Here is a 16,323-nt window from a genome sequence, read left to right on the forward strand (position 1 = left end):
ACAATTCTGATTTTAAGTCTTCTTTGGCCAAGGAAGTTTTCACTGAGGAAAAATAGCTCCAACTTTTTACTTGCCTTAGCAGATATTTGGTTAAACAACTGAGTTACCTTCCAGCAGAAAAAGCTGAAGGATTTCATGGTGAAACAACACCTGTGAAATTGTGAATCTTGTCTCCTTTCCTCTTACTAAAATCAAAAGGCTGCTGACTCCTAATGTCCTGAGTAAACTGGGGCAACTGGGCATGTGCAGGGAAAAAACGGGCACCAGGACAGCCAATAGCCAAGGAACTAGTGTAAAACCGATGCAGATAGGCTTGGTTTACAGTGGGGGGGGGGGCTGTGCTTTTGAAGGAAGGGACTTACTTGCCTGCAATGCTGCTAAGTTAATAACAAAGCAGACTGAGACTGACTATAAAGAGGTCAGCCAGGATTTTGTACAAGATCTTGGGACCCCTACAGCCCTAAAGCCTTGGGGTCATTGCCTGGTTTGCCACTGCCCCCCCACATACGGATCCTACCAAGCAAAGTGCGGGTAAGCTTACTTCATCCAATTCCCTGCAACTTCATATTCTTACATAATGTTCTCTTTGCATGCCTTATTCGAGCTGGTCTATTGTAATGTTCAGTGTCTATAGGCCTGCATCATAACAGCACAATGAACATTATTTTCCCCAACCACTTAACTAACACCCATGCACCAGTTTGACTAGCTTTTGCTACATTAATGTAATGCATTAGTCCTGGGCAGTCCCACCAGCTAGTTTTATATCAGGAGAAAATGCAAAGCAATTTTGCGAATGTGAAGTCGTACATATCCTGATATTTGTGTTTTGCAAATAAATCCAAAGGACAGAGTGAAATAAGTATTTTATTCATCAACGAACAAAGAGACATTAGTTATCCTACTATTTACATTAAAGATTTCTTCAACTGATTTATGCGAACAATTAAAAAATATATCTGACTTTGTTTTCCAAGTGTTTTAACTTCAGTGGATTTGTGGATTAAGGGATGGGCAATGTAGTAAGTCAAGTAATACAGCTAATGTATCTCATATAGGCTATCTTTACAGCTGCTGTGAGTGACAACAATGATTTGTTTTATTTGTTTTCAACATTTAAAATACTATTAATTCACAGAACTTTTATAAGGCTTAAAGTGTAAGTGCTGGTGGATTTTATTTATTGCTTTTCCAAATGCTTTTTTTAAAAAAAATTCCTGAGCATTAACAGTGTGACCATCCTGTTCATGCACAGTCAAACCCAGTTACACATCTGATGTTTCAATGTATTGTTATTTTTTTAAGGAAACATATACTCTTATTTCTAAGAGAAAGTCTAAAGTGCATTGAAGACTTCCGCCAAATAAATACACAGAAAATATTTTAGGATGCATCTACAACAGCACCTACAGTTCCCAGGATTCTTTGGGGGAAGGAATGACAGTGAAATTGGAGTAACAGATGCAGGTTTATGGCATAACATATATTATTTCAGCCTATATACTATGGAATCACAAATAGTAAATTAAAGTGGGTTGTGAGACATCTGAAAAGAAATGTTTGTGTGAGATGTTTAGATAAACAGACTGATGGGCTGAATAGCACTGCAGCGTCCTGAGACAAGAGGGCACATCGTAACCAGAAATTCATATTAGCAAAGTGCATTTATGATATAATTAAGAAAAGGTCTCAGTTGTGTGGTAGTTACACTGCCAATCATTGGTTTGTTTAGAAAATGACGCACGTGTTTCACAAACAATAAATCACTACATATATATATAAAAATTAGGAAATGGTGAAATAAAATACACATTCTAAACATCAAGACCACAAACTTAGGCTGGAATCCAAAGATTTATCTTAGACCTGCTGAAAGTCTTGTGCTTACCCCATTGGGATGTTTTACTTTTATTTTTGCCTAACAACCCTCCACCCCATGAGAGATCATAAATTGCTTTTGGCTCTCCTTTGTCATATTAGCCAGATGTTACAGACAACTCCCTGTCTCCTACCCCAGTTCACTGTAATGTCTAGGCCAAAGATGGAGAATCCAGGGCCCTCCAGATGTTGTGGGTCTCCAAGCAACATAATGGTCATGGACGATGGGAGTTGTAGTCCAACAACATCTGGAGCACTATAGGTGCCCCACCTGTGGTATAAATAGAAACGCAGTACAGTGATGTGACATAATTGCACTGTGTTGTGCCTCACCTAATTCATTGTTGGCCACCTGGGGCAAAGCAGAGCACAGTACAATAATATAATACCATGTGTGTCTTCAGACATTGCAAGGAAGCTCTGGCAATGCTGTTCTTATAATGTCTAGTTAATCCCCGAGTTTGAAAACTCAGCTGAGCAGCACGAAGGACTGTCTAAAGAAACAAACAAATTAAGCACCCTTAGATGAATGGATATTTGGGTTCAGGCCATAGTCTCTCACTGGTTTCTATTAGTGTTAAGTACCTAAAATGTGTGTTACTGTTTTTAATGGTGGGTTAATTTATGTTGAATTGACATGGAACATTATTGTAAGGTCAGTATATTTAGAGGAATAAATGTTTGACACAATAGTTGCAGTGTACTATCAGCTCAGTAACAGTACAGTCATTGTTTTACTTGCAGAAGTTATAAAAAACTAAATAAGTTTGCAACTAGCAAACTTTGCTAACGTACATGGTGTGTCACCCAATGTGGGCAATCACATTTCTAGAGCAATTATACAGACAAGGAGGCTGCAAACCTAAGTATTCTTACTAGTGAATACGTTCTGCTGAAAGCAATGGAGCTTACTTCTGATTAATCCTGTGGGTGATCATAATACTATCTAGAGCAATTACATAGTCACTGAGGTTGCACACCTAAGCAGTATTATTAGTGCACAGGTTCCACTAAAAGCAATGGGGGTTGGCTATGAGTAAACCTACTTAAACCTGCAAGGTCAGTTTAGTATATTTGCTCTCTGCCCTGCTGACCTCTGGGAGACAATATATGCTACATTCATCTCAGGCCAACATGTGTGTGAGGTTCCACATTTTATGCTTGTCCTGGGCTTGGCTTTGGTACTAATTCTGTAGCAAGGAGACATAGGAAAAAGACAAATGGAAGAGATTGACTTTCAATCTGAAGTGTTTGCATCAATATAAAGTCTTCAGAGAGCCCATAAGATGCACTAAAGTACTTCCTCTCTAGGACCCTGGAATTCTTTATGCAAGTAAAAGGAAAACCCTAAGTGGAATGAGTATATAAATGCATGTTCAACATCAGTGATGACTTGCATAACTATAAGAGATATTGTGTATGAAACGGAAAGTGGAGTTTTCTGCCCAGAAAGTGTTTTGGCTCCCCCCACCCCACCTCTGCAAATATTTTCAACTGAAGCAGTTCATACATACTTGGTTAAGTTCACGCCTGCTCGTTGAGTGTATTTGCACATGGATATTCCACTTCAACTTCACACACACAACATTCATAACATAAAATCACTTGATACTGCCTTTGAAATAGCCATCACAGGTCAAGCAGGACAGATAGAGGTTTCCGTATGACCTTAAACTCATTTAAAATAAATAAATAAAATTGGATGTCCTGTGACATTATGTAACAAACCTGCGAATGTGAGTGAATTTTAAGTGACTAGAGATATGCGCAACAGGGAGAGAATGCCCCGACAGAATTACAGCATCTGGTTTTTCCTTAGTGAGGCCTGTATATGTTGATAATTTGGCAAGGAATTAATTAAAACTGGTTATAAAAGATGAATTGCATTTGATTATTATTTTTTTAAAAAAGAGCAGCGAACTCAGAAAAACATCATGCCCCATTCCCAGCCTGTTGATTCAGTTATAATAACATTACATTCCGTTAAATAATTCAATCAACTCAGTACCTCTCAGAATATGCCATGAAAATGAAGCAGTGGTGCACCAATATTATAGCATAAATGCATTATGGACAGATAGATATCAGCTCTATCGGCAATAGAATGACAGTGTCTTATGAAGAATGGGTGGTTGGTTTCTGGAAGGGATTTTTACGAAGAGATTACACAGCTCTGTTGATAAGAGCATGAGACTCATAATCTCTGGGTCATGGGTTCAAGCCCCATGTTGGGCAAAAGATTCCTGCATTGCAGGGGGCTGGACTAGATAGCGCTTGTGGTCCCTTCCAGCTCTACAATTCTATGATTCTATGGTTTGTTCTAATGCTGTGTATAATAACTTTGAAGGAAATATCATACTATATAATACCACTTTGTATTTTTTAAAAAGCGGTTGCCTATACATTGTTCATTTGATTATTAGGGAGTCCTATATTAGTGATGGGATACAGGTGGCGTTGTGGTCTAAACCACTGAACCTAGGGCTTGCCGATCGGAAGGCTGGCGGTTCGAATCCCCGCAACGGGGTGAGCTCCCATTACTCGGTCCCAGCTCCTGCCAACCTAGCAGTTCTAAAGCACGTCAAAGTGCAAGAAGATAAATAGGTACCGCTCTGGTGGGAAGGTAAACGGCATTTCCATTCGCTGCTCTGGTTTTGCCAGAAGCGGCTTATGGCCCGGAAAAACTGTCTGTGAACAAATGTCAGCTCCCTCGGCCAGTAAAGCGAGATGAGCACCGCAACCCCAGAGACATTCGCAACTGGACTTAAGTGTCAGGGGTCCTTTACCTTTACTATGTTAGTGACAGGTATGCTTTGGCAAAAAAGCACTGATGTTGCAACATAATACCTCTCAAATTACGAAACCTCTATCACACACCCCTAACACCACACAGAACTGAAAAACCCAGTGCTACCTTTACATCTTTAATTAATGCATTTTTGTCAGTTTTCTAAATCTTGTTGTTTTCAGATATTTAAATTTAAAGATGCCAAAACTCCCAACACCACTGGGTTGCAGCTGTTAGCTGTGGGAGCATAGGACTACATCTGCTTGTTCACCGAGTTATGTTAAGCTGCAGACAAAAGAAATTCAAATTTCTAGTTAATAATATAAATTGGCAGATTGCTAAACGATATACCACTTGGAAATTTATGCTTTTTGTAATATAGGACACCAAGATGTGTCTATTCAACAATGAACTTGATTGATTACTTACTCTGCGTTGCAATTCTGTGCACATTTACCCGACAGTAAGCCCCACTGAACAGAATGGGACTTACTTCTGAATAATGCATAGGACTGTACCGTTAAGAAGGATACTTTCAGTAACAGCTATGTCTAGATACAGACCAATAGAACCACAAGGCCAGAAAAAATATTTATCTCTTATCTTAACCATATTTGTTTCCAATTAAGCAGACTGAAGTGACAGGACATAACCATTTGGTTTTGGTTTGGGGAGGGGTAGTGTTCTTTGTACATTTTGATGCATAGGCTTTTGCTGTCTACAAAATATATATTCTTCATGAAAAAATTATTAAGTATAAAATGCTTAATATATTTCATTTTGCCTACTTTTGTGACATTCTTTCCTTTAAAAATATTTACATACAGTACAAATTCATTCATCTGAATGGTCTAGGAGGGGATATCCAAGAAAAAAGAGATTTGGATAAACTAGAGTACTATTTACAAAGTGTTGCAGTGTCATTGGCCCTTATGGAAGAACACACTGTGTATGTGGCAAAGCAAAACTATCCAATAACTCAGGGTGGAAAGTGGAAACTGATACAATCTGTTGAGTTTTGCAGTTGCAGTTCATGCTTATCAAACAATAGCCTCTTTCAGTATGGCATTTGTATGGAAAGTGCTACTTTGAGCCCCATAGAAGCAATTGTCTTCTCTTTATTTTCTTAAGCCTAGTTCACACCTGCATGCTCATCACTTGATAACTTGCCTGTATGAAACGGCCATCAGATCTGGCACCATGGCATAGGTAGAGCTCTATTTTCCCAGTTGCTCCTAAGTTCACAAATTCAGCTAACCGTCATCGAGTACAGTAATCAATATCCCCCCAAAATCAAATGATGTGCATACATGTGGTGCACTAGGCCCGAGATAAACACTAAAACTTAAGTCCCTTTGTATTTTTCCTCTCACAGAAAATAGAGATGATTTTAAAAATAAATCAGCAATTCAGAACCACATCGCTTTGATAAATCGACCTCATTTCCCAATTTTGGTAGTTCATCTATGTGGCACACAGTTGCTCTCATAGACCACATTTTTTATTTCTACAACTAGGCATATCCTTCCCATTAAATGTACTTACAATACCCCATTTTAGGAAAAGGTAGAAGCACCTAAGACCAAACCTTACAATTCAGCTTCACATTTGCCTTCTTGTGTATTATCGCCTCAGTGGTCTCTCTTCTCCAGGAAAGCTCTCCATGAGAGCTCTTTAATACCTGGCCAACCATCTACACTGAGGTTTCAGCTTCCTTCCATAGATCAAATCCTGGCAATGATCCCAGAAAGAGTGAAGGTACAGTCGACATCCTCTGAAATCCCATTCACTGGAACTGCCCTTTAAGGCTCTTTCCTGCTTAACAACATGCATCCTGCGAGCTGTTCAGAATAAAATGCTTTCCCTTCATTACTCCACTGCTTTCCTCTATGACGATTTTTTTTAACTTCCTGGCAAATGCAACCGTGAGTGGGTCCCACTTGAGACAGCATGACACTGCCACTTAGTATCTTCACTGGGACACGCTCAACACAGCATGTCTGCTACCACCGCCTGTCAACTTACTTGTACAAACAGGATTCCTTCTTTACATGTCTAAGGGTTTGATCTGTAAAGACCCAGAGCAAAGCCAAGATCTAGAGCGGGATGTGGCCTTCTGAACTCTTCAGTTTTCTACCTTAGGCTGCAGGTAAGAGCTGGAAATTGTGAGACACATCTGATGAAGGCTTCTAGTGGGCTTGTAAGAGGTTACAATTCCAATTCATCTAAGCACCATTTTCTTCACTCCCTCTATTTCCTCTTCTTGCTCATCCTCCAACAGCCTAGTTTTGCTAGAAATAATTCCGTTTTGTTTCAAAACTTGCATTTTGAAAGCAGAAGTAAAATTATGCATAGTAAGGTCAAGCAGATATTCTTAATTATTTTTATAATATATTGTGAATGAAGAATTTCCATTTCCTTGTATAGGCTTTGAATTTTCTGAAGTGCGGAAAAGTTATGAAAGGCTAGAAAAGTTATCAGAAGTCTGGTGCACAAACCAATCATTTCCCAGAGTATGGGTATATTAGTGTCTAGAAAAAGGCGGATGATCTCTCATAAATATTAGGAAACCGAAATAAATCTTTTGCATCTACGAAGTGGACAGTGATTCCTGAAATGGGTACCGTACAGTTGTCTTCTATGGCGAACTCACTGAAAATCATATAACTGGAGCAGAACATTGTACGTTTTGTCGATTTAGATGTTTCTGGTTTGAAAATGTAGTGGCAAGTTAAGTAATTCTAAGGATTGGTGAGTACCGTGGAATGGTCCAGCCCAGACAGTCTTCAATTAGTGTACACACAGTTCATTAAACGGATGTAGTAGTTGCAGGTCTTCAAACTCTTGCTAGCAGTTCAAGTTGTACCAATCAACACATTTTATGTCTTTAGCCTTCCGGAGCTGGATAAGCAAGGCTGTGGCACTAAAAATATGCTCATCAGTGCACATGTATTAGTCACGTATGTGAACAGGATTAAATAGGAGGGAGGCTAACATATTGCTCTCATTTTGCAATTAACCTCTGACTACTGTAAATGCCAGAAGACACCTGCAGTGCAATTCTAGACAGTCTGTCCCTCAAGGCAGAAAAAATACACATTTTTTTTTTAAAAAAAGGAAGTTGTTGACCATTCTGAACCTTTTGGTAAATGACACAGCTAAAACACTGCTTAGGCCTCTGATGTCCCTTCTCCATTTTCATGCGGCTGCAGCTGTTCCCGTTCTTGTTCTTCCTGAGGTGGCCGCACACGCTTGAAGAAACCCACCTGCGTTGTAGAGAGAAAGGAAGGAAATACAATGGATATTGGGAGTGACACGGGAATTATCTCTGCCCATAAACACCCCTGGGCCTCACTCATCCTGGGGTATCAAAATAGTTAAGGCATCCCCACAACAGCTAGACAAATGCAGCCCCCAATTTCAAAAACATTTTACCATGCGCACAGAATCCGCATACGTGCATGGGACTTCCACATGCCACGCTACTGTTGTTACACACACAACATCCACATACATAGCCTAGTTGACCCAGCACATCAACAGCGCTTTAAAAATCTATTTACTGCTGAACCTCTTGCCACCAACAGAACTCAGCCAGGCCTTCTGCAATAACAGATCTTTAAAACATCTGGATGCAGATCTTAAGCAGCCAAGTCACTGTTACTATTTTAAAACATTTAAATATTTCCCATGCAAGCTCCTGTTCTGTGAGGTTGGACTGAAAACTGGTATAACTAATACTCTGAGTAAGCAAACCTGTAAAAGGCCTGGGGAGGTCCATTTGAATCAACTAGAACCAGAGCTCTCACAGCCGACTGCTACAGAAATCTCAAAGGCTGCATAACATGTTTCCTTCGGTTCTTTTCCTTGTGTTTATCTGAAGCTGCAGCTAAATCGACAAACTCCCTGTTCTTCTACCTGTTTTCTGCTTTCATGTGATTGTGCACGCGTACCTCTACAACCATGTTGAATGCCCCAAAAGATTACTCATCCGATTTCTGTCTTTGGCTACTGGATTTCTGGCTTTGATTTCCAAATATTTATATGGAACACAAAAGGTAAGTCAATTTAGAGGAACAGGGGAAGCTTCGGCTATCTTTAGGCTTGGTAGAGGTCCCAGTTAGACAGTTTCCCCAATCCACAGCCTTTTGCCCCGCACCTGACATCAAGTGTAGGGCATATACTGATGTTGCTGGGATGTGCACTACAAAGTGCCCCACTGAGAACTTTCTAATGCAGCCAATCAGCAGGCTGGCAGAGGAAATAGGTCCATTTTAATTGAAACCAGACCTGTCTGCAAACAAAAAGGGCACATTCTTTGTGCCCATCAGCTGATCTCCTTTGCGGGTGTACTGCCAGTGCCCATCAGTGGATTTGTGCCCAGTGATCCCCTCTGGAGAGGTCATCTTGGGGGATTGACAGGTGGTCAGCCCCACCCATCTTTCAAAGTTTCTTTGTGGCAGAGGTAAGGATCTGGCCCACTGACTGGATCCAGTTCCCCACCCATGATTTAGAGCAGCCAGCCTTTCTCAACCTTGGGTCCCCAGATGTTTTTGGCCTACAACACCCATCATCCCTGACTACTGGTCCTGTGAGCTAGGGATCATGGGAGTTGTAGGCCAAAAACATCTGGGGACCCAAGGTTGAGAACCACTGATTTAGAGGCTTCTTCCCCCTAGGTTGAACCTACTCAGCAATAAGCTCCACCAAGTTCAATGGGAGCTAATCACAGACGAGTATAGGAATATGCACTCTGAAAAGTACCATAGCTCAGTAGGTCAGAGCGTGGTGCTGATAAGGCAAAGGTTGCAGGTTCAATCCCCATATGGGACAAATGCATATTCCTGCATTGCAGGGGGTTGGACTAGATGATCCTCAGGGTCCCTTCCAACTCTACCATTCTATGATTCATTAAAGACACCACTTACCCTGTACATTATAAAGACTAGAAGTGCCAGAAGTAATAATCCCGCTAAGACGGCTAGTATGATTACCCAGACTTGCACGGTCATGGGTGCTGGCTGAATACCCCACAGGATATTCGTGGTAACCTAAAGAGGAGGAGATGACAACATATTTTATAGAGAAACAATGTAGAGCGTTGGAGGGATATGCTTTGGAAATTCTTCATGATTCACTTGCATGTGGCACACCAGTGGGCAGAAACAAACACTGTTCAATGAAAGGGAAGGAGCAAGGTTTTCCTGGCGTATGTTTGTGTGTATGCTGTGATTTGGCAGGAGCAGAATCTGGCACTGCTTGCCGAATTGCTCGTAAGATAAAGGTAGCTTCTGGTCGGAAGATGATCGCATAGCTTCACTGACTTGGATTTTGAGTTTGCTCCCACTGATGGGAATATGCTTGCGTGGTATTCACTCACAGGATACTTGATGGCAGAAGTGGGAGAGGCAAGCTTAATCAGTACCCTCCTTTGCCCTGCAGCCGCTTGCACCCTCTGAAAATCTGCTGTGGAGGTTTGGAGGAATCTCAGAATCGCCTCCCCGCTACTGGAGCAAAAGCCTTCCATGAACAGAAGTACAGTTGTACCTTGGATGTCGAACGGAATCCATTCCAGAAGTCTGTTCGACTTCTAAAACATTTGGAAACCAAAGCGCGGCTTCTGATTGGCTGCAGGAAGCTCCTGCAGCCAATCAGAAGCCACAAAGCCCCATCGGACATTTGGCTTCCAAAAATAGTTCGCAAACCAGAACAGTCACTTCCGGGATCAAAACAATTGAGAACTAAGCTGTTCGAAACCCAAGGTACGACTGTAGTCCTTCCATTTGGGGAAGCTTGTTAGGGCCAATTGAACACCACCGAAGCCTCCATGCTGTCTAGCTTAATATTGCTGGCTTTGATGGTGATAAATCTGCTGAAGTCCAGGGCTGCAATCTTGTGCACATTTACATGGAAATAAGCCTCAATAGAATACATATGTCCTAGGTAAACATGCACAGGATTGGGTCTGCAATTGTGTGATTAGTCGATTGCAATGCAATGGGCTGGCTCCGAGTTCTACGCCAATGCTATTCTGTATGCCAGCGCCAGACATGAGCCCATTCTGGAGCAGCAGTGTGAAGGCCGCATCTAAAGCTTTTAATTGAAGGCTAAAATTTAATTAAAAGCTTCAGCAGCATGCGATAAAACTGAATGAGCCCAACAATCCACGATTTAATATAGGACAGTAAAAACATTGGAAGCAGATCACATGCGTGTTTCATTTTGACAACTCTTTTCAGCTTAATTGTGTTGCCCTGGGTCGCGCTAATTTTGAATATCAAATAGCTTACTATTGTAGAATTGTGGACATCTTCGGGAAAGGAAAGATTCTTGTAAGGGAACTCGATAACGCTGAAGGAAGCGGATGATTTGAGAGAATAGGAGTGGTTCTGGTTTTCTTTCTGTGATGGGAATGATAAGAAAGAAAATGTCAAATTAGAACCCATATTATTCAGGGGCAGGCAGATGTCGTAGAAACAGCAATGGATGCTTACGTTCATGAAAGTCTGAGTCCAAAGGCGAGATTTTAAATACAGAATTGCCGTCTTCTCCCTCTCTAGGCGACCCACTTGGCAGAATATCTTTAAACATTCTGCAGTTCCGCAGCCCTAAGGTTAAAACAATAGGAGAGGAAGAGCTGTACATGAGTTTTCAGATGTTATGTTCAAAGCAAACTGGTACCACAGAGCTATCCATGCTTCCATTTACTTCTTGATTTACCGTATTTTTTGCCCTATAGGACGCACTTTTTCACCTCCAAAAATGAAGGGGAAATCTGGGTGTGTCCTATGGGGCGAATGCAGGCTTTCGCTGAAGCTTGGAGAGCGAGAGGGTCGGTGCGCACCGACCCCTCTCGCTCTCCAGGCTTCAGCAAGCTATCAGCAAGCCTGGGGAGCCCGCGGGAGAAGCAGAGCGCCTCGCCGCCGGGCAGATATCCGCAGCCGAGGGAGCCCCGCGGGAGGTCCCGCAGGGCTCCCTCGGCTGCGGATAGTAACCTGCTTCGCGGGACGCGCTGAAAGCAGAGCGCCCGGCGCTTCGGGCAGACATCGGGCAGCCCCACAAGCTCGGAGGACAGCGGGGAGGCGCAGCGCCGCCATCCTGCTGTTCCCCGGCCTGGTTTGGATTCCCCGACCTGGTTTTGGGGGGGAAATAAAGGAAAAAACTTTTTCCTTTATTTCCCCCCCAAAAAACTAGGTGCGTCCTATGGACCGGTGCGTCCTATGGGACGAAAAATACGGTATTTCTTATGCGTTGGATCCACCTCCTGAGAGCTGCTTGTAATGCTGTTATTACTACAATGGTGACCTAACATGTTTGGTGGTGTAACAACTACTACACCCTGCTTGGGCACCACTGCAGCGAGACTTTGAATTACGCTGCTGGTGACTTGTGTGATATTCATACCAAATGTTGACGTTTGGGTAAAGGGAGTCAAGTGTGAATAAAAAGCATATGCTCCTGAACCATTTTTAGCTAGATCTCCCTGGCTAAATTTACCTACATACATTTCCACTACGGCATTCACCAAAATGTCTGGGAACTAACAGCAACTTGTTTTCCCCTGAAGATGTTTATTTCATGTAAGCAGACTGGCATGAAACGACATTTCTGCCTGTTATCTCATTCCCTTTTTTCTGCTCCAGTTTCTTCAGCTAGAGAACAGACTGTCAAAGCTACCCTGGATGCTTCAAAGAAACAGCAAGAAGAAATCTCATGTCTTCTTGTTCTTATTCTATTCAATGAGATTTCTTCCAGCAAGAATATTATTAGCTCAGCAATGGAAGCAAGAGGAAATGCCAACAAAAGAAGAATGGCAAACGAAATTGATGGACTATGCTGAGCTGGAGAGACTAACAGGGAAAATTCGAAACCAGCAGGACCAGACTGTCTTAAAGGACTGGAAGAAATTTATGTTGTATCTGAAAGTCAGTTGTAATTACCTAACATTGCTTGTAGGGTTACAATAAGTTTTTTAAGGAGGACTATATAAATTATTGTGAAAAGTACTAAGATCGCTGATGTAAGATTGGACTTTTAGCAATAAGCATAGTAACAAAATTTAGAAAATCATCAGAAGTGGTTGAAGGAAGTCTTAGGCTGTGATAGCCAAAGATTTGTTATGTTGTTTTGGAGTTGTTATGTTGGAAAATTTGTGCAAAATCCAATAAAAATTATATATATAAAAAAGAAAAAAGAAATCTCATGTGTTGCTTGCACCTCCTTCTATCCATGTTTCCAGGTCTTATCTATTGTTGTGGGTGGGGAAAGATGAATGTTCCATGAATGAGGGCACTTAAGATGAGATGTGAACAGATGTGGAAAGAGAGAAGAAACAGAAATAGTTCCATCAGTATAGGATGGAATTATTTTTTGTCAAGTGACACCATGGAAATTCAGAATGCAATTTTTTAAAATGCCCATTTTTCATGAACACACTATGCTCTGTGATTTCATGCGCATACAGTTCTAAGCAAAATTAAGGTGGAGAAGAACAAGGGTGCCTTTTTTGTGTGTGCTTTCCTTTTCATCACACCTACAATAATAAAGCACCTTTTGGACACAGGAGGCAGCACCCTTGAACTGTGAAACCACAAGGTACAAAGGTAAGTCATCAGCACATGATTTTGAGAATCCCATTGTCCCTGACTTTTCCATTCCCGGAAAGGCTTGGAACAATGAGTTATTTGTCAAGCTGGCAAATCAGTTGTAGAGGTTTGCACCTCGTATATCACAGGCATCTGAAGTGCAATAAACATGCAGCATTAAATCATCTCTCGCTAGGGCCATTAAAATCCAATATTTGCTACCCTGCAGTGGCTGATGTAATGCTATAACCTCTTCCTCCTGATCATGGGGGAAATGTTGCAGCAGCAGCTGCAGGCATGCATGTTGCATTTCAAATTGCCATTGCTGTCACCCAAATGCAGAGGGGATGGGGGAACATGCCAGTGGCAAAGGATGTAGATGTGCACCATTTGTGTGTGTCCAATGTTAGGATTTTGTGGCTCTGGGTTATCTAAGTCATGTGTATGATTATTCATACCATGCAAAGTATTTACACACATGTAAATGAGTTACACCACTTATTCTGAGAACTCCAATTGAGCTTAGCATGCTCAGTCTGAATCAGTTGTTCTAGTGGTTATAAATCATTCCGTATAAGGATTTTTCTCAGAGGCATTGCTAGTGGAACATCCCAGGGAACTAGAATTGCAATACTCAGGCTCTAAGAGGTTTGGAATTTGAGAAACGTAACCTAGCAAGCAATATATGCTAAGGTCACTGTAAAACGGCCCTCAGGAATCTTTCATAGAGTCGGTTCCCTTCCAACCTTACAGTGCTTTGAATCCTAGAGCTGGTACAGTCTTGGCTGACCACTTATTGCAACCCCTGGTGGCAACTTCAGCCTGCAAAAGAAGAGGTGCAAAGTTGCAGAGTGGTGGCTGCAACGATTTGGATTCTGCAACCCTGCTTAATTCACTGGGCTCCTTCAGAAAGGGAATTTAGATAAAAACCCCATGTAATTTGCAGATTTAAATAGTGCTGAGCCAACACACCTGGCACTATACACCTAGAAACATCACTACATTACATAGGTACCATATAGCAGGTCTCTACTCATCAAAAAGCATCCAATCAGTTTCGATTTCCAGTGAGTGAGGCAGTAGAGCCTCGGCATCTTTACCTAAAGACAGAGGCAGGCTGCCAAAGGTTTGGGCAACCATCCCACCAGCTTGCTCACCTCTTTTCTCAGAGTTTCCCTAACCAATCTGTCCATCATGGTCAATCACGGCTATGCATCTATATCAGAATTTGCTTTACAGAGCAATCCCTTGGGACACATGAAGCATACCTAAGATTCTCAAACTTTTCTCAAACAAACCAATAAACAGACATTACCAAAGTTTGTACATCTCCCTCAGCTGCGCTTAGGTCCCTCCGGTTAACATTGTGACTGCGGCTATCTCCTCCATTCGTTGTTTCATTCTTTTCATCTTGGTGAGGCGTTGACATCTACAGCATCAAGAAGGGTTCGATTATCAGTACGGATTGGTGACACATTCCTAAACACTTTGTGGATGGGTGAACAGCATACATTGGAAATTGAGAGCGATAAACGAGATACCAAAAAGCCCACGGCCATTTTGAAATGGTCACTTGCCCTGTCCACATTCAGGGAACTGCTGTTGTCAAGTGAGCCCACAAGGGGATGGGCTGGTTAGGGTTTAGTGGGGAAGGTCTATGCTGCTGAGCAGACGAGATGAGAGTATGTTTGCATCATCACCCTCCCAAGGTCACTTCATTTCTCTCTGTACCTCTCTTCTGTAACGAATTCGCTCAACATTTGCACAGAAGAACCTCTTTGCCCAAGCATTTCGGCAGATACAAGCTAACAACCGCTGGATTCCCCGCTGCCCCTTTTGATGACAATGAACCAAAATATTCTTTAACATTATAACAATTAACAATGATTTGTATTGCTTTAAACATTCAAGGCAGATGGATTGCTCAGTACATGGAAAATATGAAGATGCTTTCGACTTACCTTAATTTTTAGCGGATTAATCTCCATATCGGAAGTGCAGTTCATGGGGCCTTCAATTTCATATTCCATAATATACAACAGGGTGTTGTTGTTATACTTGTAAGGCCACTGAAGATTGAGCATCACTTTGCTGACAGCACTCGGGCCATTGTTTCTAAGCTAGTGAGAGGCAGGAGAAACAAATGACCACGAAGAACAATGCTATTTTCACTCTTGCAGTACAATCCTATCCCCTCCTATGGCTATTGTGGCATATGCCCCAACAACTTGTCTGTGGGTATAGCCAGGCAGTCCTATGCTATTTTAAAGGCCATCCAGATGTTGTTGGACCACAACTCCCCTCATTCCTGACCACCGCTCATGTTGGCTGGGGATGATAGAAGCTGCAGTCCATTAGCATCTGAAGAGCCAACATTGGGTTGACCACAGCAAATCCCTCTGCTCTTACCTATCTCAAAGCTGTGTGACATTGGTTCAGAACTGAGCCACTTGCCACTACAGATGTTAGAACGGAAAATCCTGCCCCACTCCTCAGGTCTCCAAAAGCCCTTGTGTAATGCTTTTGTAATACATATTTGTTATGTTAAATACCGCCCAAAGGTTGTGAAGCACCAGGCAGGCTACAGTACAGTGACTCATGGGTTGTGCTTGGCTTGGCAGGTAACACATTTTTCAGGCATGCTCTTAAGTCTTTCTGTTCTGTTTCTGGGGGAGAGAGGAGGGTAGAAGGGTGGTCTCGGTACCTTAAATGCATGAACACACCATGACGTGTGACATCCCTGCATACAGTACTAAGCTGCCTGGTGGACCTCACTCTGCAGCCCACAAGGCCATCCGATTAGTTTACCATTCTGGCAAGAGGTAAGGCATGATTCTAGCAGGCATGGCCTTCTGGTTACAGCCTTGAGCACAGATTTACCTCATAGATGTGTTGAACCAGAGGCCCGATGTCATCCTCTGTTTCTGGATTCTCCTTGGGTTGCCAATTAGGAATTGGGAGAAAAAGATGATCCGGAGAAGAAACCCTAAAATTACACAAGGAGCGCACAATAACCACCAGGCACCGTGAGCATGCAGCAGAAGCCGAGTAATTGTGAAATGAAGGAAATGA

General features: G+C 42.1%; 1 protein-coding gene across 1 annotated transcript in view; it reads right to left on the reverse strand.

Moving 5' to 3' along the window:
* Positions 1 to 849: 849 nt before the first annotated feature.
* The window catches only part of ITGAV (integrin subunit alpha V), a 70,821-nt gene continuing 55,347 nt past the window's right edge, over positions 850 to 16,323 (reverse strand). The window contains exons 24-30 of the mRNA XM_028747966.2: positions 16,132 to 16,237; positions 15,213 to 15,371; positions 14,567 to 14,680; positions 11,161 to 11,274; positions 10,957 to 11,067; positions 9,595 to 9,717; positions 850 to 7,932 (exon numbers count right to left, since the gene is read on the reverse strand). Coding sequence (XP_028603799.1) covers positions 7,837 to 7,932; positions 9,595 to 9,717; positions 10,957 to 11,067; positions 11,161 to 11,274; positions 14,567 to 14,680; positions 15,213 to 15,371; positions 16,132 to 16,237 — 823 coding nt within the window. The 3' untranslated portion in view covers positions 850 to 7,836. The remainder of the gene's footprint in view (positions 7,933 to 9,594; positions 9,718 to 10,956; positions 11,068 to 11,160; positions 11,275 to 14,566; positions 14,681 to 15,212; positions 15,372 to 16,131; positions 16,238 to 16,323) is intronic.

This window comes from Podarcis muralis, chromosome 1 (genome assembly GCF_964188315.1).
Source record: "Podarcis muralis chromosome 1, rPodMur119.hap1.1, whole genome shotgun sequence".
Classification (NCBI taxonomy): domain Eukaryota; kingdom Metazoa; phylum Chordata; class Lepidosauria; order Squamata; family Lacertidae; genus Podarcis; species Podarcis muralis.